Genomic DNA, 26,985 nt, shown 5'->3' with positions numbered 1-26,985 from the left:
ATTTCCACTGGGGTTAGAGGATGGCAATGACTTTTGTTTCTGAAATTTCACTTACGGTTTTTTTCTTCTCAAGTTCCAGCTCCATTTCCTTCTTTTCTTGTTCACGAATTTTCTTGCGCTGTTCTACATATTCCAGATGCTTGACTTCTCTTTCAAAGTAGTAGCTCATACTTGATGCCTGTTAGAAGCACAGGCCCGTGAGAGGGGAGCCCACATGGAAGTCCCCATATTCTTCACAGGCCTCTAGAAGAATTTCTGCTACCTTTAATTCATTAGGTGGCTTGCCTGCTTTGGGATACTGCCCATAGGCCCATTGCCAGAAGAGCGAGCTCAATGTGGGGGCTACTGTGCTTAGGTTCAGGGCCCTGCAAATCGGAGGATTCCACGAAAGGAGTGGGGTGAGAAAGAGAGAGCAACAAAAAATTACCATTTTGTAAAAGAAATACTCAGGGATTGATCTTTTCCCTTTTCTTGCTTCTCACTTCTAAACCTGAGGAAAGGTTCATATCATCAACCACACTTGGAAAACCCAGATGAGGTTATCAGTATAAACCCTAAAGGGACTGGAAGCAGAGCTGAGTTCCTGGTCCCCTGGAGGACTTAGTGTGTGCACATTAAGAACAGAAGCAGCAAAGTCAGGAAAGAGACCTTGGGCAAGGAGGCCAAGGGAGGGAAACTTTCTGCTTGCCAGGAACTAGGCTGATGTTGGGACTTGTAATGGATTGCAATCTCTATATTTAATGTTGGCTGTATATATATATTTATGTATTTCTATTCTCTGATTTTCTTTTTATCTCCCAGTATTAACATTACTTGAAACCTTTGGGTGGTGCCTATAGAGGGGTAGAAGACTACCCCCTCAGCCATGCTGCCTGCAGTACAACAATTTGGGGGGAGATGGAGTAGAGGTGGATGATGAAGAGATGTATCAAAATGTTAACTGGGCCTCCAGGAAGGGCATCACTAAAATATGAGTCCTGTGCTTCAGTTACAACCTGAAAATGATATCTTATGAATCCCCAAATCAATTCTTTGCTTTAAAAATGTTTTTAGGGGCGCCTGGGTGGCGCAGTCTGTTAACGTCCGACTTCAGCTCAGGTCACAATCTCGCGGTCCGTGAGTTCGAGCCCCGCGTCGGGCTCTGGGCTGATGGCTCAGAGCCTGGAGCCTGCTTCCGATTCTGTGTCTCCCTCTCTCTCTGCCCCTCCCCCGTTCATGCTCTGTCTCTCTCTGTCTCAAAAATAAATAAACGTTAAAAAAATTAAAAAAAATGTTTTTAATGTTTTTATTTATGAGAGAAAGAGAGAGAGAGCAAGCGAACATGATCAGGGGAGGAGCAGAAAGAGAGAGAGAGCCAGAGGATCTGAAGCAGGTTCTGTGCTGACAGCAGAGAGCCCACTGTGGGGCTCAAACTCACAAACTATGAGATCCGTGACCTGAGCCGAAGTCAGACGCTTAACTGACTGAACCACCCAGGTGCCCCAAATCAATTCTTTTCTGAATCTGGGCTTCATTTACTTGCCTTCTCTCTTTCAGCACATTTGTTTTTTTGTGGTTCCAAGCTATGTAATTCATACAACAGAAATACATCCCCTTATTTTGGATTGTATGCTTCTTTTGTTTTCTCACAGAGTAAAAATGCTGTCATTTCTAAACATTTCTAAAACATGCCTCAGCAATATCTGGTCACATAAATCCTCAGAGCCAAAAGTTACTAACCTCATTGGTGGAAGGGTGACTTAATGTCCAAGGAATTTCCAATATATGCAGTGTTCCATAATAATCAGCTATGGCTATAAATTGCTGCTTAGCTGAAAGATCCAGAAAATGGGGGAGAAAACAACTCAGCAGTCAGAAATCCATACCGGAGGTTAAACGGGAAATGTGTTTTGGTGTTGTGGTCTTCCAAATGACCTGCTGTGGTTACAGTAATCTTGGCATCTTCATCAGACATTCATGACTGAGGACCATATTAACGTATAAAAATCATCTTTTCCAGTTGATGAAATGAAAGTGGAGACCCTGAGCCTTTGTCAGCCACCCTGCCCACTTCAAATCTTGTCTTCTTGGTGCTTATGTAAGGAGTGTGGCTCCTCACTGAGGTTGACCCTCTGTGTGGCTGGGCCACTGGGCAGACTTGAGAAGTGGAGATAACACAGGGAAAGATTTTCCAAGAAAAATCATGAAGCCAATTTTCACCAAAGACTCAGTAAGGGCTAAAGGATACCACTATAAACACAAAGAATGTTTTCAAGAATTTTAATTTTCTATCTTATCATGTTTTTTTTTTTTTCTTTTTCTCATTCTCAGAAGTTTTGGTTTAAATTGTTGAATCCTAGACTCATAATCCCTGGATATGTACAAAAGCAATGTTTTGTAGCAAAGATGAAAAAAAAAATACTCTGATGGCACATATGACTAAGCAATAGCTGGACTGTGACATTCTAGAAATTTTGAAGACTGAATTTCTAAATGTAATATTTCAAAGAGAGAAATGGGTGGAAGGACAATTTTATGCCTGTACACCTTTGGAAACAAAGGGAAACTTTTATTTTTTTATTTTAGAGAAAGAGAGAGCATGCTAGTGATTGTGAGGGGCAGAGGGATATAGAGAGAGAACCCCAAGCAGGCTCCATACTCAGTGCGGAGCCTGATGCTGGGCTCTTTCCCATGATCCTGGGATCATGACCTGAGCCGAAATCAAGAGTTGGACACTCAAATGACTGAGCCACCCAGGTGCCCTGAAACTTCTTTTAAAAGTGGCAAATATACTGGGTTTACATAGAAAGTAGTGCTTGGGTAAAACAAATTAGGACAAAGGATATCAATTCCAGCTTTCCAAGGAAACATCCTCGAAATTCTGCTTGCTTTGTTATACATGTTTTTTTCCTCATAATTAGTTTAAAGGTTAAAGTTTAAATAGATAAATGACCCCAGAGAGTCATTTGATCTCATGAAAAGAATTGCTTGATATTGTCTAGGGAAAAGCCCCCAAAATTATAAAATACTGAAAATTTATGGCATAATGAAAAAATAAAGATACAAGAATGATTCCATTTGGGAAAAAAAGCAGCAAAAGGTAGCAAAGATTTATGGATCATCCTGTCTGACCTGGAGAAGATAAGGATGCTCTTTATTATGTGGTTCAAAATCAGCCTCTGCTTGTCATACTAAATATGCCTCAGAAATAATCATTGATGAAGAAAACAATGAGAGAAACTCAGGTTGTATCCAAAGTTTGAGTGCAAGAGGAAAGGGGAAGGAAGGGAGGAGAAAGGATGGGGTGGGATGGACAGAAAAACAAAAACCTGAGAAAAAAAGATCGGAGACTTTCCAGATGAATGTCAAAATGTTCCTGAGTTACCCCCCAAGAAACAAAATAACTTAGGCCATTTAATCAGAATTAACATACCAGTAAAAGTCCAGGGTTTGATGTAGGTGATCATGGTTATGCAGATGTTTTGTGACTGGGCTGGCTCATGGGTTTTCTCCAGAAGGTCCCAGATATCGATGTATCCATCTTCTCGGCCAATATAGAAGACTCCAGGCCTTGTCAGGGACCAGTGGCCTGCTGTGTACCTTTTTGGTGCACAGCATGACTGAAGGAGGGGTCCAGTCTTTAAACAAATTTTTAAAAAGACACATGAAAGCTTTTGTTATTACCTAATGTGTATTCATAATGATTTCCTTTAAGTACACTCAGATGGCTATGATCATGGAATAGCAGAAATTATGCCCACTCAGAACTCTCATTTCTTTTTCTTGTAGGGTTTTACATAATGCCAACTCTTTTCCTTCCTGTGTATTTTTTGATGATTTTTTTTTTCTTATTTGAGTTGCTTTTTTAGAAAAGATCAAACCTTCCAGTCGAGCCGGAGATTGGTGGATATTAGATAAATAAAGGTTATAAGGAAATTTTGCTTATGCCTTTATTTTGCTGTTGGGTGTCTGTTTCCCATGGAAACAACTTTGGCAGGCAGAAAAAGAGCAAACAGAAAGTCAGTTCCAGCTGTGCGCTGCATCCAATGCCTTATAAATCCTATTTGGAAAAGACTTTAGACCAGCAAAGCATTACACGATCATCTTCTCTTTTCTTTACCATGGACAATTTGTCCTCTTTGGGGGGGTTTCATACAGAGAAAAAATCAGAATGTGCTTTCTTCCCACTGTCCGGCTCCACTTGGCGAGTAAGTGTACCCATTTACCTCCTTCTATCTGAAGAGACTAAACTAAACCGTGGGGCTGTTTCCTCCCGTCCAAGACATGTATAAGAAACTTTCTTGTGGAGAATGAAGAATGTTTCAGATTCATGGACTCCTTAGAGGGGACACTCCAATTCTGTTCTTGCCCACCTTGCCCAGCTCCTTCCATTTCTGTGGGTAACCAGTTCCTGACCCCTGAATAGTCTATGGACAATCTTGCCTAAATTTTCTTTTTCTTTAATTACAAAACTGATACTTTTTCACTGTAAAAAAAAAATTGAACATATGGAAGTACATTGGTATAAAGTAGAAGTCCTTTTGTGGATGGTTGCTTTAAGTAGTTTACAATTATTTCAACGACAAACTGATACATATGTTCACACAGTTATTTGTGTAAGTTAGAGTTTGAGAAGTGAAACAGTTAAGTCAAAGAACACGTATATGTATATTTTATCACTTTATTTAAAGAATATATATACTCTTGGGGCTCCTGGGTGGCTCAGTTGGTTAAGCATCCAACTTCAGCTCAGATCATGATCTCGCAGTTTGTGAGTTTGAACCCGCACTGGGCTCTGTGCTGACAGCTCAGAGCCTGGAGCCTGCTTTGGATTCTGTGCCTCCCTCTCTGTCTGTTCCTCCCCCACTCATGCTCTGTCTATCTCTGTCTCAAAAATAAATAAACATTAAATAAATTTTTTTAAATAAATAAAAAAATAAAAAAGAATTTATATATATTCTTTATTAAAGAATATGGATATTTTTATTCATTTTATTCAAAGAATATATATTCTTTGCTAAAGAATATGTATTTGTATAAATATAAATTTATTATGTGTGTGATTATTTTTCAAAGAATATATATATATTACAGCTATGAAATAAAAAATATATATTTCAAATTTTGATAATCTTTTTTTTTTTAGTTTATTTATTTATTTTGAGAGAGAGAGCATGAGAGGAGAAAGGGCAGAGAGAGGGAGAGAGAGAATCCCAAGCAGGCTTTGTGGTGTCATTGCAGAACCTGACTTGGGGCTTGAACCCAGAGTCATGAGATCATGACCTGAGCTGAAATCAAGAGATGGATGCTTAACTGACTGAGCCACCCAGGCACCGCAGATTTTGATAAATCGTCTTAAATTGCACACTGAAGGAACATGCCATACTGATTTTCACACACCCTGGCTTCACTGGATTTTATCAGTCTTTCCAGTTTTTGGCAATTTAATTTCTATTTGCCTGGAACCAGGCTCTCTCCTAATCCTGGCTGCCAGAGTTCTGGCACTGGCCCACTGTGGCCCATGCATGTGTCTGGTCTCCTGGCAACAGACAGACACCTTAGCTTGCTTACTCCCCCATTCTAAACCTGTGGACATATTCCTGGTGCAGAAGCAAAGTTCACAGACCCAGTGCTTCTCCTTGGACTTCAGACAGTAACTAGCATTCCATCGTGTATTTTAAGGGGGAGGAAAACCATAAAGCCAATCAACCGCCCACAATACATATTGTGAAGAAAAGACTGTTAGATCTTAGCAAGAGACGTAAATATTGTTTCCTTCCCTCAGGAAAGAAAGGCAAATTGTTGTGTTTTCAAAGGGCTTACAGTGGTTCTGTTGACAAGCTGGACCCCAAGCCATCTGTTCTAATTTCTCTAAAAAGTGTCCCCAGGGCTCTGTTATGTCAGAACAGTCTGTTGTTCCCATTGTGTTTCTCAGTAACAAAGGACCACACACCCACTCTTCCATTTTTCAGGCAACTTACCGTAATACCTTCTTTCCAGATGGCCAGGTTCCATCCTCCAATGGTGAGGATAATGTCCTTGTAAAAAGGTGACCTCTGAACAGTGTGGACAGCTCCATCATGGACGGCGTAAAGGTTCACTGGCTTCTTTGCTGTTGGGGTGGAAAAGGCCATTTCATCGTTAATAATAGTGTTTACATTCCCGCATGATGGATGGTCAGGCCTCCAGTAGACGGACAGGTCCTGATTAATGGGCTCCAAGAGTAGATAACCAGAGGTCAGTTGGGGTAAATGAATCTGTCAAGGGACAGCTCTTCCTCTTTTTATGGAAAGTCCAGAGAATTTCCATCAAGGTCATTTTTCCAGTTCAAAGGAATACTTCATGTTCTTATTTATTTATTCATTCATTCATTTCGTTGCTCAAAATATATTTGTGGATTGCCTATATGTACCTATAGGTACTGTAGATGGCTGGGTAAACAATGGTTAATAAATGAACGTGATACCGCCAGCATGGAGCTTACAGTCTAATGGAAAAGACAGATACTCAATAAACAATATCCAATATCCAATAAACAAATACCAAAGTATATAATAAAAATACGTTAAAAGTGTTATGGGGGGGAAATTACAAGATAGATAACAAGGGACATCCATAATTTGAACTGAATGATCAGAAAAGACTTCTCTGAAGATGAGTCCTTTAGTCCTTTGTAGCACTTTGGTGTGGGAACATTTTAATGTAGAGGAATATTCCAGACTGGGGGAACAACACACACTGAAGTCCTGTGGAGAGAAGTGCTTAGTGCCTTTATAAATTTGAGGAAGACAGTAAGACTGAAGTCTGGTAATCCCAGCATGAGACATATGAAACAGACAGGGACCAGGAGGTTCCAGACCATGCAGGCCCTTGTAGGACAGGAGTTTAGATTATATTCTAAGCATAATGTGTTTCAAAAAAGGCCTTTAGGCCCAGAAGACAATCTGACTGATTTCCAAAGATCCTCTGACTGCTGTGAAGAGAATGGATTAACAACAGGTAGAAGAAAAGAGGAGACCCCATAGGAAGTAGTTCTGGTGAGAGAGCATGGTGCTTGGATGAAGGTACATGGAGAAGAGTGGATGATCAAGAAATATTTGCAAGCTGGAATTGACAAGACTTAGAGATGGCTTGAGCAGGATGCCTGAGAATGACTGGCTTCTGGCAGGAGCAACCAGCTCAGTGGAGTTTCCATTTATTGCCATTAGGAAGACTAAAGGGGAAGCAGGTTTGGACATTAAGATCAAGAGTTCCCTTTAGTCTCTGCTCCAACCCGGGGGTCCTCCTTTCCCCTAGGGTGTCTACCCCACCATTGCTTGGGTCTCCTCTCTCCCAGGCCTGGCTGCAGAGCTGGCTCCTCCCCACTCCTTGCTGCCCACACCCACCTCAGGGATGGCCACAAAGATAAGAGCCTATCTAGGCCAAACCATGATGTCTGACTACTTTATATCCAAATCATGAACTTATTGTGAATCCCATCATATTGATAGCTATGTGAAAGCTGGATTTTTTTTTTTCTAAGTACCCCATGGAAACATTAAGCAGAAACACACACACACACACACACACACACACCTACTGAATCTTGCTCATAAAGTAGAATTTCAAAGAGATATTTGTCCACTCATATTCATAGCAGCATTATTTGCAATAGCGGAAATGTGGAAGCAACCCAAGTGTCCATAAACAGATGAGGGAATAAACAAAATATGACACACACATACAATGGAATATTATTCATCCTTCCAAAGGAAGGACATTCCAACATATGCTACAACATGGGTAAAACTTGAGGATATTCTGTTTAGGGAAAGAAGCCAGTCACAAAGATACTGCACGATTCCACTGACGTGAGGTATCTACAGTAACCACACTCATAGAGACAAAACATAAATGGTGGCTGCCAGAGGCTGAGGGGAGAGGAGAATAGGAGCTAGTGTTTCACTGGTGCAGAGTTTTAGTTTTACAAAATGGAAACAGTCCTGGAGATTGGTTGCACAACAATGTGAACGTACTCAATAGTACATTATAAACTTAAAAATAGTTAAGATGGTAAATTTCAAATTTATGTATATTTTGCCACAGTCGAAAAATTATTATATTATTATTATATCTTTTCCTTCCCTTTGTCCTTTCAAGGACCTTTAGTTCCATTTAGCAATGAATAGAGCTGTCCTTAAGTTATTAACTGGAGTACCAGCGGCCCCAGGCCAAGTTGCTATGAGAAAATTACAATAAACAAAGAAGTAGTTTCCAGAATCATTATCTAATGCAGGATTCAGGACAGTGATGTGATCAAGAGCATAGAGCGCCTAGGTTCAAACCCTGGCGATGCTACCCCATAGGGTTGCTGTGAGGATTAAGTGAACTAATCCATGGAAGGTACTTGGAAGAGTGCCTGAAACATGGCATGTGCCCATTTGTGAGTAGAGCACATGAAACAATTATGTCAATTGTCATCATTCACCTGCATTTTTTTTTTCTGGCTTGTCACTTAGATCATCTGGAAATTTTGTTTGATTTGGACTTATCAGACTTATCTCATTCAGGGTAATATATCTTTCAGAACCTTTTTCTTAGAAGAGGAAATTCTCCTTCCTGCCTTGTTGATAAGAACATGGGGTTCCTAGCAAATCAAGAAGGACTGGGTCCCAGTAACGGCCTCATCTTTACTCAGGTACACTCCACAGTGTTTACGAAAAACATTAGGCTGGTAGCTCCTAAGGAAAACACTGCCAGTTCACAGAATGTAATTAGGAAAGCAGTGCACAATTTAGAGAGTCTATATACATTGAATTTCTCTGAATCTAACCATTATTCAATGGGAACAACAGTGTTGTTTGGCTTTCCATGTTACAAAATGCTTGACTGATGATTTTAAAGTATTTTAAAGTATTGTGATGATTTTAAAGTAGACTTCAAGTGGGGCGCCTGGGTGGCGCAGTCGGTTAAGCGTCCGACTTCAGCCAGGTCATGATCATGCGGTCCGTGAGTTCGAGCCCCGCATCGGGCTCTGGGTTGATGGCTCAGAGCCTGGAGCCTGTTTCCGATTCTGTGTCTCCCTCTCTCTCTGCCCCTCCCCCATTCATGCTCTGTCTCTCTCTGTCGCAAAAATAAATAAACGTTGAAAAAAAATTTTTTTAAATAAAAAATAAAAAAAAATAAAGTAGACTTCAAGTAAGTGGTTAAAGCTATTTCCCATTTTGTTGTTGTTGTTGTTGTTGTTGTTCTTGTTGTTTGTTTTTGCAGTGAACTATATGTCAAGAAATTAAAAGCAACTCTTCTTCTTCTTTACTAACCCACATCCCATTGGTCACAAAATCCTGCCATGGTGACTGCCAACTCTCTCTTAATTTCCTCTGCTGCACATCCCTGTTACCATGCCTGTACTTAGTCCTCTCCATCTCTCATCTAGATTATTGCTGGTGGTCATCCTACTTCTACTGTAAGTCACACCAATAAATTAATCCAGCTTATGCTTTCCTGCCAGAGTGATTTTCTGATTATACTGGTGGCACCAGGATAAGGTTCAGAGCTTATTAGGCACTCAAGGCTCTTAGCCATTTGGACCCAATTGTCCTTCCTGGTACCTCTCCTGCTGCCCTCTCTATGGGCTATGCTTTGGCTAGGAGATCACCCTGTTTCCTAATTGTCCACTGCTCTTTTGGGCTTCCATGTTTTTGCATTTATTATTCCTTCTACTTAGCATGTCTTTCTCCAACTGGAAAATTGCAATCCACCCTTTAAGATCCAGTTCAACTATCTCTCTTCAGTGGAGCCCTTTCTTAATAGCACAAGAGAGTTGGTCCCTTTCTGGGTTCCCATATCACTCTGTGTTTGCTTCTAACCATAGCACTAATGACAGTGTAATGTCATCATTTGTTTATATTTTTGGCTTTTCTAATAGATCATGGAACTCCTCTGGGAGAGGATAATATCTTGTTCATCTTTTTTTTTTTTTAATGTTTATTTCTTTTGAGAGAGAGAGAGAGAGTGAGTGCTCATACACCTGGGCAGAGGAGGGGTAGAGAGAGAGGGAGAGAGAATCCTACACACCATGAGATTATGACCTGAGCCAAAATCAAGAGTTGGATGGTTAACCAACTGAGCCACACAGGCGCCCTGATATCTTGTTCATCTTTGCATCCCCAGTGTCTGGCACAGATTAGGTTATCATTAATGAATTGATGAATGAATGAAAGTAAAAAAGAAAGAAAAAAACAACATCAGTAAATTTCAAACATAAACTCTTGGGTTTCTAAGTTTATTGTCATTGGTTATTCTATAAATGGAATAAAATCCATTTAAAATAAATAACTAGCCCTTTTTGTCAGGGTTCACCTCCAAAGCAGTTTAAGAATCTGACTCTATGGTAAGACCCCAAGAAAGTCTCTGAGATCAGATACAACACCAGTGCATAACCAATTCATGGCATCAGGGTCTCGATTTGTGTCCCAGCAGGGCAGTAGAGACAGTTGCCATGTGCATGCAATATGTGCACAATATATATTCATGACTTATTGAATAAACAGATACATGAATAAGCATACAAGTAGCTGAATGTAATTCATTGCATCTGATATATAATTTTGAGTTCAACTTTTAAATCATGGAATTCAAAATGAATAGAAAGTGGAAAATCAGTCTCAGTTCTGCAAGCATTTGACCTTTCCTTGGGTCACATCTGATTCTCTCTCAATGCCCCACTCTTATCACTAACACACATTTGGGTTTCTCGCCGGAAGTTGTAGGTCAGAAAACTGGGAGTACTTTTGTTTCCAGGTTAATATGGCTACCCTGGAGGCAGTGCTGGGAAAGCAAGCCTTCCCAGGTCTAAGGCAGACTCCACTCTGCCTAGCCAGACTCAGTAGATAGAAGTGGAGGGAGTGAAGTTTGAGGCAGAGACCTGAGACCCAGAAGTTGTCCCCTGCAGGCTGTATCTCTGACCTCTGACTCCTTTCAGTCACTCACATGCCCACTGTCCTAACCTCCAGTAGGACTGACCAGTACCCCTTGTGCAAACCTAGCCTGGCTGCTCCACCTCACTGCTCCATGGTAGTCTAGCAGTCCCAGCAGCTGCCTCTTCCTGTGCTTATGGTTATTCCACATTTTGAAGAGTGGCTCAAATAAGTTTTCGTGCCAAGATAAAATCCAAGCCTTTAAATAAGTAGTTGTAATTGTAGCAAACCTCAAGGCTCTGAGCTTTGACAGGGAGCTTAGCTTACTGGGGAGCCTGAACTCTTGATTCCTGCTCAGAGCTATGCGTGGCCCCCATATGTCTGCTCAGCTGCCCAGAGTGTGGGGCCCTGGGAACAGAGGAACACATGGACAGCACCAGTCCCGGTCTGAGAGCAGAGTCCTACTGCTGCTTCTTCATACTGTTCTGAAGTTGTCAAGATCATTGTAAACTTAGCTTATAATTTCACATCAGTTAGTATTTTTCATGTAGATGAGCTACCAAATTGTTGAATTATTAAGACAGCAATTAATTAAAAATTAAGATATTTTAAATTATCTTAGTCATTTAAGCATCAATAGATCAGTACTCCTCAAATTTAGAGGTGAAAACAAATTACATGGTGAATCTTATTAGGAATCTATATTTAGGGGCATCTGGTTTGTTCAGTCAGTTAGTGTCGGACTCCTGATTTCGGCCTCAGGTCATGATCTCCTGGTTGGTGGGGTTGAGCCCTGTGTCGCCCCTGCACTGCCAGTGCCTGTTTGGGATTCTGTCTCTCTCTCTCTCTCTCTCTGTACCCCTCGTCTCTCTCTGTCAAAATAAATAAATAAAAACTTAAAAAAAATCTATATTCAGTTCCAGGAGGCCTGGGGTAGGGTCCAAGTTTGTGCGTTTCTAACAGACTTCCCAGTGAGAAAAGTGCTGCTACCGGAGGCCCTCACTTAAGTAACAAGCGCAGAGACAGGACCTCAGGTGCCTGCCCTTCTCCCATTAGCAAGGCCAGGGTTACTCAGCACTTTGTTCAAAGGAATAACTTATTCATAACACAGGAATCATCAAAACTTACCCATCAATCGGCCAGTTTCAGGGTCTCTTTCCATTTTCCAATCTGTATATATCACTCCACCTTCCTAAAAATATTACAGGTTCCTGATGAGTACAAAGACAACCGAAGGGACTACCGATCTCATATTCATGTGCTAAGATGGACTGTGACCCAAACAAAAACCAAGCTGCAGGCTAACATAATCAAATGATAATTTGACACAGTGCAGGGAAGGCTTAAACATTTTTTACATTGAACAAAAAAAGGAATTTGTTACATTTTTGTGTACACATAGTGAAATGGAGAACACAGGCATTTATGGAGATAATCTATGTTACACAAGTTCCAACTACTGAGTTCTTAATCTTTTGTTAATTGGAAATTGTCCACTGGACTGAAAGCTCCAGGAAGGGATCTGGTGTGACTTATTCAGTGATTTGTTCTCAGCATGATACAAAGTCAGTATTTTAAAAGTTTTGTGGAGTAAGAGGAAAAAGGAAATATAAATTCATAATATGGTGTCATTACCTTTTAAAATTGAGAACAGGAAGCGAAGTTCCACTTAAATAACATAACTAGTAATAATATATATTCTAGCTCTACTTATGGCCATTTTAAGGAGCGGGGAAGTCATAAGAACCTGGTGTAAAGAAGGGACAGAAACAACCACACAAATGGAAAAGATGCAGAACTAGTGAATGGGAGAGGTGGGAGAGGTTTAGAGAAAAACATTTAGTCTCATGCCTTTTCTTATAGAAGGAGCACAGAGACTCAGAGAGGTGAAACAATATACTCAAGGTCGCCCAGATGCAGTCTCCTAATTCCAATGTTTTTCTCACTGGATAGTAAGAGGAAAACACAGAGAAAGGTATATAAAAAGAGGGGTTGAGAGGACTCGAAGGATGGCTTGGGACGTGTAGGCAAGGGAGAGGGGAGGGAAAAACACTGGAGTACGCAAAGTGAAGTATGCTTCCTGGGGCCAGGGTCTACTCATTCACTCCTCTGTGCTTTTGTTCATTAACTCATGTAACAAACAAGGACTGTGCTTCGTGTTGGAAATTCAGAGTCAGAAGATAAGTCTTCCCTCCATTCATGCTGCTCAGAGTCTGAGGGAGCAGAGACCAGCAGACGTCTGGTGCACACGCCTAGCCTGTTGCCCGTGGCACATCACCCGCAGTTACCATTGATTGAGTGCATAATGCTTGCCAGAGTTGTTAGGAGCTTTCTGTATATGACCCAGCCCTTGCCAGAGTCCTATAGGAGAGTTATGAGTACCTCCTGGGTCTCACAACTGATATGTAGAACAGTGAAACCGAACCAAGTCAAAGAGGAATAGAATAACTTGCATCAGGTTAATAAATCCATGTTAAATGCCCATTATATCATTAGCCACCTAGCTGGGAACCTTCACGTCCTTCTCCATCCAGTTACCTGGTTCTGAGAATTCTACTCCTCCTACCCCTGTGTTGACATTCTTGGCCCACTGCTCATGACCTCTTCACCTCTGGTTGGCCCACTTGAAATCACTGCCTCTCCGGCCTCTGCACCTCCCTGGCTCCATTTCCTCCTGCTTCAGCCCTGTCCTGGCCAGTCTAGATCCCAGAGGGGGTCTACCTCATTCTCTCTAACCAAAATCAGCCACGTCAAGAGTTGGTAGAAGAGAATTCTACTGGAATGTCAGCCCATGAGGTAGGGAATTTTGTCTGTCCACAGATATATTCCCGGGGCCAAGAACAGTGCCTAGCATATAGTAAATGCTCAATAAATATCTGCTGAATGATGGGTGAAGTTAATCCTTTCAAGGACAAGGGCTTGAAAGGCAGGGAAGAGTTTGGCATAGAAAAAGAGAAAAATCAGAGCAGCTGGAGAGAGAGAGAGAGGGAGACTGGTGCAGACGGGGGTGTAGAGATAGGAAGGAGCTAAGTTATGCAGAATCTTGTAGGCCACAGTGTGAAGAGTTTGGATTTTATTCATGGTTGAATGAGTTGTCACCGAATGGTTTAAGCAGACGATATCATATTTTAATTTCTATTTTAAGATCTCGTGGTCATTCCTTTTTCTAAAGCTGTCATCGCCCTGCTTTAAAAACTCTGGTGTGCACAGAGATAATTCTATGAGTCTACTTACATGAGGTGTCTGGAATAGTCAAAGTCATAGAGCCAGAAAGTACAATGGGGGTTGCCGTGGGCTAGAGGCGGGAGTGAATGGTGAGTTATTGTTTTAATGGGTACAGAATTTCAGTTTGGGATGATGAAAACATTCTGGAGATAGATGGATGCTCAATGATATGAATGTATCTAACAGCACAGAATTAAACACTTCAAATTTATTAAGATGGTAACTTGTTACTTATATTTTTCCAGAATTAAAAAAAAATTAGAATCCCAAGTTACAAAAATTGACAGCCCAAGTTATAAAACAAGTATTTGTTTGGTAAGTGCCCCATTGCTTGCCAAATGAAATTCAAATTCCCTAACATGGCAGAAAAGGCTCTTTGACTGGATCCCAACCTAGCATTCAAGGTATAGCATTCCCTCTTGCACAAATGATTCCACTGTCTCCAGACAAATCCCAGACTCCCATAATTCCAAAGCATTGTTTAGGCTGTTACTTCTGCTGGGAATTGTACTCTCATCCTGGTATTTCAGATGCCTCCTCAACCTGCAAAGTCCTAGCTAACAGTCTGGATTCCCCAACCTCCCCTGTCCTCTGGCTTCTGGATGGGCACTGGCATGGGTAATGCTATTAATGTGTCTGCTCCATAACTAGGCAGTGAGTGCCCGGTGGACAGGGACTATGCTGTTGTTTCATGTCTGACCCAGAGCCTAATGCTGTGCCTGGTGGGCATTATGCTGCTGAGAACTGGTGTAATCTAATCTTCTCATGATACTAAAGTATGAGCTCAGACTGCATTCCAGCGAGACTGACCTATGGCGTCTTTCCATGGTTTAGGAAAAAAACCCTTTATTTCAGAGAAATAGAGTCATGAATGAAGATTATTAGGACTAAGTGAGATATATTTTGGAAAATACCTGGCACAGACCCTGCTATATAGAAAATGTCCAATAAATGTAAGCTCACTTTGGCTATTATAAGAAGTGCCAAAAAATGGCAGCCATTATCATTATTATATCCAGTTGTTACTTTTGAATTGAGTGAGTTTTGCACTGTCTTTCCTACTACATTTTGCTAGCTAACAAAGCAATATATTTTCTTAGTAAATCTCTAACACTTAGCATGGTTTCTTCCATATGGTGTAGGTGTTCAATAAATATTTGCAGGTTGATCAATCATTAGTAAAGAAGGTCATGCTGAATTTTATAGATTTTTTTCACATTCATCAGGAACATTTTAAATATGAATTTATGAAGCATGAAGATTTTAAAAATTCAATGCAAATAAGTATATTAAAATATGAAAATGGTATAGATATTGTAAGCCTTCATAAAGCAAATGTACAATAGAGGTTATAATGAAACAGAGTAGACAAGTGGTTGCCAGGGTCTGGGGGGTGGGAGAAACAGGAAGAGGTTGGTAAAAGGGTACAAACTTCCAGCTGTAAGGTTAGTGAGTTCTGAGGATATAAGGTAAAACATGGTGACCACAGTATAACACTGTATTATATAATTGAAATCTGCTAAGAGAATATAATTTAAATGTCATCACACACACACACACACACATACACGCACAAAGATAAATATGTGAGGTGATGGATGTGTTAATTAACTAGATGTGGAGGGAAGGTTTTCACAATGTATATGTACATCAAATCACTATGATGTACACTTTAAATATCTTACAATTTCATGTCAATTATGCCTCAATAAAACTGAAATTAAGGCTATAAGAACATATATCGACACATACACATATATATACATACATGTAAATATACATATATATAACATGTATAAATAAGAGAGCAGATAATTCTAACTCACCTCTGTTCCAACAAAGAACTTTGTGCAGAAGTCCTCTATAGGCTTGAGATTGTTGGCCAACGCACCTTCCAGATTGTGGTATGGGTTCATCTCTCCTGCCTTCACTACTTTGCTCTGGGCTAATATTTTGTCTTTCAGAGGAGTATGAATAGAAGGAGCACATATTTACAGTGAAAGACCTTTTAAAATATAGTTAGTTTATATTTTCTGCCCCTTGCCACACACATCTGCCCCATTCTCTCCCCAGTGTGGCGGGCATAAGTATGAGCATCTTTAGACTTCTAATTTAGCAGTGGAACGTGTCTTTCAAACCAAAGCATATGCAGGAACCCTTGCATGTGAAATCTATCAAAACCTGCATTGCTGTGATTAAAGGGTTTCCTGGTGGGAAGGAGGAGACCCCTCCACCTACTTTCAGGGGCTCTAAAAGTTCCACAGCACCCAGTTTAAAAAACAGTTCTACATTATTTATATCATTTCAGAATTATTTACAGTAAAAATTGGACATAAAATATATCCTCTGGATTACATTACTTTTGATACTCTCAGTCAAACTCTCTACTGAGAAACTCATGTCATTTTTATTCATTTGGCATTGTATGGAATTTTTTCAAATAACTCATGATTAGACTTTTTTTTAAATTTTTTATTTTATTTTATTTTTTTTAATTTTTTTTCAACGTTTTTTATTTATGTTTGGGACAGAGAGAGACAGAGCATGAACGGGGGAGGGGCAGAGTGAGAGGGAGACACAGAATTGGAAACAGGCTCCAGGCTCCGAGCCATCAGCCCAGAGCCGGATGCGGGGCTCGAACTCACGGACCGCGAGATCGTGACCTGGCTGAAGTCGGACGCTTAACCGACTGCGCCACCCAGGTGCCCCCAGACTTTTAAGTATCAAAAATGATCTAACTTCAAAAAATAAATCCATCTAAAATGTATTACTTGTTTTCACAAGCACAGCACATGCATGGAACATAGGTTAAAGTTTTCTGGTTAGCTCATGTTTATTACTTAAGAACACCAGGGATTGTACCGCATTATCGCTGTAACTACACATGCAAACAGAGCATAGTTAATCTGGAGGCTAGGGGCGCCTGGATGGCTTGGTCGGTTAAGCGTCCGACTTCGGCTCAGGTCATGATCTCATGGTCCGTGAGTTCGAGCCCCGTGTCGGGCTCTGGGCTGACAGCTCAGAGCCTGGAGCCTGTTTCAGATTCTGTGTCTCCCTTTCTCTCTGCCCCTCCCCTGTTCATGCTCTGTCTCTCTCTGTCTCAAAAATAAATAAACCTTAAAAAAAAATTAAAAAAAAAATCTGGAGGCTAAAATTCTAACACCATCTGGGCCTTCTTTCTTTTTAAAACAAAAGTCTTTTTAAAAAACAAAGATGTCATCTTGTTTTAAAACAAAAGTCTTTTTATGAGCTAAAATTAATAAATGTTATTTACCGAAGCTTTGGAAAATAGAGGAAAGCATGAGGAAAATAAGAAAAATCATCCATTATCATATTTTCCAGAGATAACCACCATTAAAATGTCTCCCTACAATTACATTTCTGTGAATATATATATTCTGTGAATATATAAAGGATTTTCTTTTAATTGGGCATTTTAGCTTTTATCCTGTTTTTCTATTCTCTTAAAGATATTATCTTGGGCATATTCCCAGGTCACTTATTAGTTTTTTAAAAATGTGACATTAAATTTCTAGGAGAGGTGGTAGAGAAATATATCCTCATCAAACCCTACTCCCCACATCTTAATACATCATCATCTAGATTATATCAACCATAGGAATACTAACAAATGAACAGAAGAACCAACCAACAAACATATAAATGAAAACTAAAATAGAAGAAAACCTCAGCCACACTAAAAATATATATACCATTAAAAAAACCCTGTAACATAATTCTGGACAAAAGTGAGAAACAATTATGATTTTGTTGGTACAATCAACCAGTGCTTCCTTTGTTAGGGATCTACATGCTTTGGGCAGTCTCCCTTCCCAAAAGATAAGACATCAAAAACAAGTAACAAGGTAAGCCAAACATGAAACCGGACTTGTAAATAGCTGTATTACAAAGTGCCAATCAACATGTCAAGAAATAACTAGGTACATTTAATCACATTGTTCTTACTAAAAGATATTATTCATATACATTTAACATGAGGAAAAAGGCATTTTGTATCCATTTAATGTATAAAATTAAAATCATTAAAATATTTCAAATTCACCACTCTCATTTCGATGTCTGTTTTTCTCTTTCTAAATAATACACATTAATATATTAGTAGAGTAGAACGTGTATATAATTGGTAAGTAAATACATGTTTGTTGGCAATATGTGCTCAAAAATTTTTCTTGATGGGATGCAAGATGGAAAAGTCTGGAGCCCTCTGGTCTAACAAGGAGAGCCTGATCCAGGGGTCACTACCAGTAACACAAAGGAAGAGGCAAAGGTGAGATATGCTATAACGGAAGACCTAATTCTCCTAAGTGAGAGACTGGATGTAGGGACTGGAGGAGAGAGAGAGGGATGACTCAAGTTGTGTTCTGGACACACGGACATTGAGGGAGTAGGTTGGGTTTAAGCCCAAGAGATAGCAAGAGGCAAAGTGGGGGATTCTCAGCAGATTAAGAGTAGACCCAGTTACTGAAAGGAGTGAGGAACGTGGAAAGCATACCGCTGAAATTTGAGTTTGAGGCATATCCACGCTGAGAGGGCAGCAGAGAAAGAGGGCAGAGGAGAGAAACTGAAGAAGTATTAGGAAAACCACAAAAACCAAGGCAGGAGCTCTGAGAAAAGGGGCTAAGTTGATAGTGTTTAATGTGGTGGAGTTAAAGAGAATGAAGCCAGACAAAAATGTTGTCATCAACTGTGTTTACTCAGACTTGACTGGAATAACTTGCATATTTATTAAAATCAACATCATCCCCGTGGATTTTCCATCCATGGATTTCCATCACCAGGGCCCAGCATAACAGTAGCAGCTAACACTTACTGAATGCTTACTACATGACTACATGCCAGGTACTGAACTGTGTGCTCTACATGCACCATTTCATTCAATTCTCGCAATAACTCCTAAGGTAGTTAAGAATTAATTCTCCTTCAAGGATGATAAAGTGAGGCTCAGAGAGATTAAGTAGCTTGCCCAGGCCTCATATACAGTGGCTTACATTTATTGTGGGTTGACAAAGAGCTGTTCTTAGAGCTGTATATATATTAACTCATTTTATCTTCTCAATACTACATGAAGTCGTTACCTTCATTATTTGCTTCCATTATATTCATGTATCTCTTTTCAAATAAGTTTTTTGTTTGTTTGTTTGTTTGTTTGTTTGTTTTAAAGTAAGGCACAGAGAGGTATAGTAATTTGACCTGGTCAAATAATAAATTGTAGCTTTGGGGTTTAAACCCAAACTCCGGAATCTACATCCTTAACCACTATGCCACAGTGCTTAGGAGAATATAACGGAGGCTCTGAAGGCAATTACAGAGTAGGAATTCCAAAAACTTTTAGAGCAAAGTCTTCCGCAACAGAATAAACAAAAAGAACATCTTAAAGTGACTACTCAGAAGGGCAGACTACTAAGGATCTAATATGGCAGGCAAAAGCCAAGTAGCCTATAGCCACTAGGTGGCAACAGAGTACCAGACAATGCTCCTGAGAGTGCTCCCCAGGGTGTGCCAGTGGAATAGCTGAACTTGTGATTCTTGGTGGAGAGGAGGGGGAGGAGAACCAATATAGACAATACACAGAACATGGTCAAGAAGCATATGACCATGTGTATTCTAGTCAATAGGTTCAAGTCTGGCCAGAGTAGGTGGATAGCTGACAGTGTGTCGTAAGGAAATTCAAAATACCATAATGAGATCTCAAGTAAAGTTCTGAGAGCTGGCCATCTACACAAGAGGCCAGTCACAACCCACGGTAACTGCCTTTAGTGATAAGAGGAGTGTGTTAGCAAGATCCATTGAGATTACCAAGTGAAATTTAATTTTCTCCAGGACTTGTGGTACTGCCTGTCAACACAGACTTCTGATCACACGTAAAGGGACACAGCCAATTAAAGTCTCAGCTGAGAATTGAAAAACATGTTTGTCCGTTCCCTTTATGAACTGATTTAGCCAGATTTATCAGGTTAAATAATATTCTAAGAAAGAGAGATATATTTCTCTAAGACATATCCACAAAAAAAAAAAAAAAAGAAAAGAAAAAGAAAGAAAGAAAGAAAGAAAGAAGAAATATCCACCAAGTGACTTTGTCTGTAAAGAGAACATTCATTTGATGGGGAGTATTTATGTTTGATGACATTGGGGGCATGCTTCAGGGTTTGTTTTAAATAGGTTGTTTCTTAAGTGGATGTAGATATGTATCTATCCCCCCAGAATGTAAGCTCCATGGAAGCAGGGAATTGGCTTTTCCCAGCTATATCCTCAGAGCCTGTCACTTTGCAAGAGTTTAATAAATGTTTTGAATAAACACAGATATAAATATAGAGATAACAGTGTAAAAATTGTTCTTTAAAAAATTAAGGTATTACAATTACTAAATCACAGCCAAGTGGAGTTTATCCCAGAAATGCAGGGCTAGTTTAACATTTGGATATTAAAATAATTTACCATATTAATAAGCTTAAAAAGAAAAAAAGCATGATCATCTGCAAAAATGCAGAAAAATCTTTTGACAAAATCCAACATTAACTTGTGTATAAAAGGGAACTTTTTTAACTTGATAAAGGCTTCTACAAAAACCCTACAGTTAACATCATACTTACTTGTGAAAGACTAAATGCTTTCTCCCTGAGATCTGGATTAAAACAAGAACGCTCTCCCCTAGAGGTTCTAGCCAGTGTAATCAGGTAAGGAAAAAAATCATACAAAACAGAAAAGAAGAAGTAAAACTGTCCTTATTTACAGATGACATTATCATCTATACAGCGAAAATCCAAATGATATTATCATCTAGAGAACCTAAATAAATCCTCTACAAATAAGCCATGATAACTAATGTGATTTTAGGAAGACTGCAGGATACAAAATCAATACTCAAACATTAATTGTATTTTTATACACTGGTAATGAACCATCAAAAATTAAAAATTTGAAAGTACTATTTACTAGAACACCAAAAAATGTGAAAGACTTAGAGACACCAATCACAAGAAGCAAAAGCCCTGTACACTGAAAGGTAAAAATATCAGTGAGAAATTAATGACCTAAATAGATGGAGAGATATACTGTACTTATGAGGTAAAAGACTTTATATGGCAGACACCAAATTCTCATAATACTGATTTACAGTTTTGGCACAATTCCAATCAAAGTCAGAGCAGGCTTATCCAAGACAAAAGATACAATATCCACATGGGAAAGAAAAACCTAGAATGGTCAAAAACTATTTTGAAAAAGAAAAAAAAAAGTTGAAAGCACTAATTTCAAGGCTAATTACAAAGCTACAGTAATCAAGACAATGTGGTATTGGTGTAAAGATAAGTCATACAGATCAATAGAACAAAATACAGAGTTCAGAAATGGAGTCACACATATTAGGACAGGTGATTTTTGACAAAGGTGCAAAAACCATCCAGTGGAGAAAAGACAGTGTCTTCAGCAAATGGCACTGGAACACTACACGCAAATGAACTCCAATCCATACTTTGTGCAGAGAAAAAAATTATCTCAATAAAGATCATCTAGTTATAAAACTCCTAGAAAAAAGTAGCCCAAACTTGGGTTAAATTCAAAACCAAAATCATGACCCACAAAAGAACAAACTGATAAACTGGATTTCCTCAAAATTAAAAACTTCTGCTTTTCTAAACAGTGTTAAGAGAATAACACTTAATATTTCATAGACTGGGAGAAAATATTTGCAAATCACATATCTGATAAAGGACTAGTATGCAGAATATATTAAGAGCTCTGAAAACTCTGAAATAAGAAAACAAACAGCACAACTAAAAAATAGATCAAAGATACGGACACTTCACCAAAGAAGATATGTATACAAATGGAAAAAAATACATGCAAATATACTCAACATCTTTAGTCATTAGGTAAATGCAAATGAGATATCACCACACATGTTTTAGAATGGTTAAAGTAAAAAGACCAGCCATATCATCTATCCATGAGGATGTGGAAAAACTGGAACTTTCCCTCACTGCTCGTTGGAATGTAAAATGGTGCAACCACTTTGTAAAACACTGTGGCAGTTTCTTAAAAAGTTAAACATACACCTGCCATATTATTTAATCATACCATTCCTAGGTATTTACCCAAGCAAATAAAATCATATGTCCATACAAAGGCTTGTATATGTATATGTATATGTATATGTATATGTATATGTAATAGCCCTACACTGAAAAAGACCCAAATGCCCATCAACAGGTGAATGGATAAACATGTGCAGTATATCCATATGACGAAATATTACTCTAGAATAAAAGGGAATTAACTATTGATGTATACAACAACATAGATGAATTCCAAAATCGTTATACTGACTGAAAGAAGTCAGACTCCCCCCAAAACGCATATACTCTTTGAATTACATAAAGTTCTAGAAAATTGCAAACTGATATAGTGAGAGAAAGCAGATCGGTGGTGGTCTGGTAGGTGGAGGTGGGGGAGGTGCTGGAGGGAGGTGTTAAAAAATGCATCTTTATGTGAGTCACCTTTAGGAAGTGATGGATATGTTCATTATCTTGATTATAGTGATGGTTCCATGGATTTTTAATTTGTCAATACATATCAAATTGAATACTTTAACATGTACATTTTATTGTATGTCAATTATACCTCAATAAACTTGTTAAAAGTGACTAAGAAAAAAAGCACACTTTAAAAGATACAGTAATGTCCTTACTAGTAGTTGGATAAAAGCAGTAACATCCTCATGATCATCTTTTTTCATTAATTTAAAGAGTAAGGTATTTAATGAGTTACTCTTTACAAGTTACATTAACCTCTCTCAGTTTTGGTTTCCTTAATTATAAATGGTAATGAAAACTCCCAGTTTGCAGGATTGTCATGATTATTGGCATCTGTTTTACTCATTGTTACACTCCTGGGGCCTAGCATAAAATGAGAATTTTATAAATAACTGTTAAATGAATGAAACCATGTGCAATATTAGCTAGCACAGTACCTGACTCATGGCTGAAATTCAATAAATTATAGCCAATAGCTGAATACAAAGAAGTGGAGAAGAGAACCCAACTTCGATTCCCTCTGGAATCTGGAATTTGGCCTTTGCAGGCCCAAATACATAAAAACATGAGATGTTTTAATACTGCTTAGAAAGTGTCCATAAAAATATAGTGATTCCTTTGTTTGTTTGTTGGTTGGTTTTTAGCATGAGGTCTTGAGTTGTATCTATGAAACACACAGCTTCAAAGTGAGTTTTGCCCAAGCTGGGTATTAGATATATATATATATTTCTGAGATATTCTATCATTTAACTGAACATTCAACAACTTATAAATGGAAATCCTTTTGATAAGGCAAATATTTGGTAAGTACTTCAGTTTCTAGTGATTCTTGTACATTTCCATTATGCATTGCTCTCAGGGTGGGATATTCATGCATACCTTTAATAGCTTTGACATTTATATGTGTACCCTTCAATTATTTCAACAAAGGTGTATGGGTTGAGATAGGTTAAAAAGTCAATTGTTATTTCTCTACTCTGTTTTATGGTGGTGCTGTACAAATATTAATTTTTCTATTATGTTCTGATTGGGAATGGTAATTTATTTCTTACATTTCATAACTTATTTTGCTAGAGTTGAGATATGTTCCATTTTATACAACTATTCTTTGAGCACATGCATACTTGTTTTGTAAAAATTTTTTGATGAGTTTTCAAACATATATAAATGTACTCAATAAATGTTTATGAAACTAAGCTGAACTGAATCCTGTGAAATCTTTGTGTGTATATAGGCAATTTTAATGTGTTGGCTGTAGTTATTAGAGCCATTATGAAGTTCCATATTGGAGAGTTTGAGTTTCTGTATTCTTTTTACAAATCAGACTATCTTAGCAACCATCTAACTCACTGTAGACATAAGGAACTACTAATACTCAAACTATTACATGCCTTTTTAAAAATGTTTTTTAATTTATTTATTTTGAGAGAGGGAGGGAGAGAGAGAATGAGCGGGGGAGGGGCAGAGAGAGGGAGGCAGAGAGGATCCTAGCAGGCTCCACACTGTCAGTGCAGAGCCCATCTCGACTTAAACTCACCAACCCAACCCTGAAATCATGACCTGAGCTGAACCGAGGAGTCAGCCACTCAACTGAGCCACCCAGGGACGCCCTCATGCCTTTTTAATAAGCAAAGGCAGTTACCTTGTGCTTTGTAAAGGAGATGGTCCTCACTCAGGCTGATCTTGGTTGGGCAGTGGTCTAAACTTGTTTCACCTTTAGACAGCCTTATCTTTTGGGAGAACATATAAGAAAGATTATTTCTATATATCCTGTGGGTGATTTATTCTTGTTTTTCCCTTCTGCCCCCAGATGGCTGTTTTCCACCTCCCTCCCCTTGTCCCTTTTCCATTCTCTTCCAGATTTCTGGTTGCTTTTCCCCAGGGATAGTGTCTAAACCACAGTTTCTAAAACCTTGTGACCCAAGGGTGCTTGTCCAGGAGCTCCTTTCCAAATCCCAGGCTCGTGTGTTTAATTTCTGAAAATATTGTATATTCTGTTTCATAATATATCCTTTTTAGTTTTAATATAAAATAAGGGCTTATTCTCCTGTTTCCTAAATCTTTCAGTTAAACGAACCTCCAGAAGGTTGTGTGGGATCTTTTCATCTGCCTGGCACTGCTGAGTCCATTTGGGGACACACATGCCCCTGAGCTCCAGAAGTGGCCCTGAGTCTGCACCAGAACAGGATATTTTTCCCTCACAGCATCTGCCCCACGTTTCTCCATCATGATGTTTGTCTACATGCTTACAATTACTCAGGTGAGTCTTTGCACATTTCTTTTAAAACTATTTATAGCTCAAGTAAATCCTACCACAGAAAATTCCTAACCCTCTCTTTCTAATTTCTAATCCCTAATCCCAGCTACTTCAGGAATATTCTCACCCCTCTGTGCTCTCTCTTCCATTTGGAGCAAATATATAATAATGTAATGTAATGTAATGTAATGTAATGTAATGTAATGTAATGTAATAATGACACTTGTACAACAAAGGGAAAAAAGTATTAAGTTTGGAATTAGAACTACACATTCTAAAAAAGGAAAGTCATCAATATCGGAAGCTCATTCATACTTTCCATACATATTCCATCCACAGCCATATCTTTCTCAAATTAAAATTGCTTTTCTTCAAGCTCTGCTTTTCAAGAAAAGTGCAAGAAATTTCTCTTTCAATTACTTTCAGTTTTGTTTGCTCATGGGTATTAAAATACTGTTTCCTACTAGTTGATAAACATGCAGAGTTTTGCCTACATTAGGGGCAAAATTAGCATTTCTAGCTAACGGGAGAGCCTACTGATTTACAGAGAACTGCTCATGCACATGAATAATTATTATACAAATCATTGATAAGTTGCAGCTTGCTAATACATGAACAAATGTCAATCTTGAGTTCACAAAAATTGTGATTTTGGGCTTGACCTAAGCAGGCATCATAATAATCCTCAGTGAAAGAATCAGTTGGTTAAACGAATACGTAAATTATAAAGTCTTATGCTAATTTGAGCTCCTCCACTTTTAGAGTGTGTGTATATATGTATGCAAATGCATGTACACAATGCGAAGTATATATAAGCTAATAGAATGGACTAAACTGCGTGTTACTCACCTTAATGAGGGGTTTCCAGGAGAGATCTAGATGCAAAAAAGTAGATGGCACATCAAAAGGAATTTCAATACTTTCTTCTTTCTTTTTCTCTATTGGTGGTGGGGTTAAAGCTTTCTGTGATCTGATATCCCAAAAACATATTGTGCTTTGAAAAAAATTCACATGTTATTTAATATAAATAAGAGGTATAGCCTGAGAACTACCATACTTCCTGCTGTTACACATTAGCAATGTAATCATGGCTGTATTTTAATACCTCTGAAAGTAAGATTTTTATGAAATGCCACTGTTTTGCATCTTATAGAAAATTATACAGTTTATAAGGTTATTTCATGACTTTGCTAGTATTAACACAAATATTATAGGAGAATTGAGTTTGGAGACTGACACCATCTTTTTTTTAACATAACAACTTTATTGAAATCTAACTCATATAGCACAAAATTCACCTATTTAAAGTACACAATTCAGTGGTTTTCAATTTTTCACAGTCAATTTTAGAAGATTTTTGTCACCCCAAAAAGAAATCTTGTACAGATTGGCAGTCACTCCTCATTGCCCCCAGCCCCTCCCACCAGCCCTAGACAACTACTCATCCACCTCTTGTCTGTATAGACTTGTCTCTTCTGGACATTTCACATAAATGGAATCAGAATATGTGGCCTTCTGTGACTGGCTTCTGTCATTTAGCACATTTTCGAAGTTCATGTCAGTACACCATTTCTTTGTATTGCCAAATAATATCCCATTGTATGGAATATACCACAGTTTATTTATCCATTCACCAGTTGATGGACTATTATGAAGAATGCTGCTCTGAACATTTGTGTATAAGTTTTGTGTGGATTCCTGGGTACATTTCTCTTAGGTATACACTGAGGAGTGTAATTGCTGTGTTATATGCTAACTTCTGGGTTTGATCTTTTGAGGAACTGCTAGATTATTTTCCAAAGCAACTGCATCAGTTTTACGTTCCCATCAGCAATGTGTGAGGATTCAAATTACTCCACATCCTTGCCAACACTTGCTACTTTTAGTCTTTTTTATTACAGCCATCCTAGTGGGGGAAGTGGTGTCTCATAAAAATTAATTTAGATTTGGGGCACCTGGGTGCCTCAGTCGGTTGAACCTCTGACTTCAGCTCAGGTCATGATCTCACAGTTCGTGGGTTCCAGCCCCATGTTGGACTTTGTGCTGACAGCACAGAGCCTGCTTTGGATTTTCT

At 38.8% G+C, this 26,985-nt stretch overlaps 1 protein-coding gene across 4 annotated transcripts in view; it reads right to left on the bottom strand.

Annotated features, from left to right (window-relative positions):
* Positions 1-26,985, bottom strand: part of DNAI3 (dynein axonemal intermediate chain 3) — a 97,916-nt gene that overhangs the window by 4,250 nt on the left and 66,681 nt on the right. For all 4 annotated transcript variants that reach the window (XM_040470822.1, XM_040470820.1, XM_040470819.1 and 1 more), the window contains exons 15-22: positions 25,761-25,905; positions 24,297-24,384; positions 15,929-16,059; positions 12,006-12,069; positions 5,961-6,091; positions 3,413-3,617; positions 1,720-1,811; positions 56-178 (exon numbers count right to left, since the gene is read on the bottom strand). In XM_040470822.1, the coding sequence (XP_040326756.1) occupies positions 56-178; positions 1,720-1,811; positions 3,413-3,617; positions 5,961-6,091; positions 12,006-12,069; positions 15,929-16,059; positions 24,297-24,384; positions 25,761-25,905 (979 nt within the window). The remainder of the gene's footprint in view (positions 1-55; positions 179-1,719; positions 1,812-3,412; positions 3,618-5,960; positions 6,092-12,005; positions 12,070-15,928; positions 16,060-24,296; positions 24,385-25,760; positions 25,906-26,985) is intronic.

The sequence above is a fragment of the Herpailurus yagouaroundi genome, unplaced genomic scaffold (genome assembly GCF_014898765.1).
Source record: "Herpailurus yagouaroundi ecotype Mexico unplaced genomic scaffold, PumYag 77, whole genome shotgun sequence".
NCBI lineage: Eukaryota > Metazoa > Chordata > Mammalia > Carnivora > Felidae > Herpailurus > Herpailurus yagouaroundi.
The sequence above is the reverse complement of the archived record's forward strand: the minus strand, read 5'-3'. Positions and strand labels throughout refer to the sequence as shown.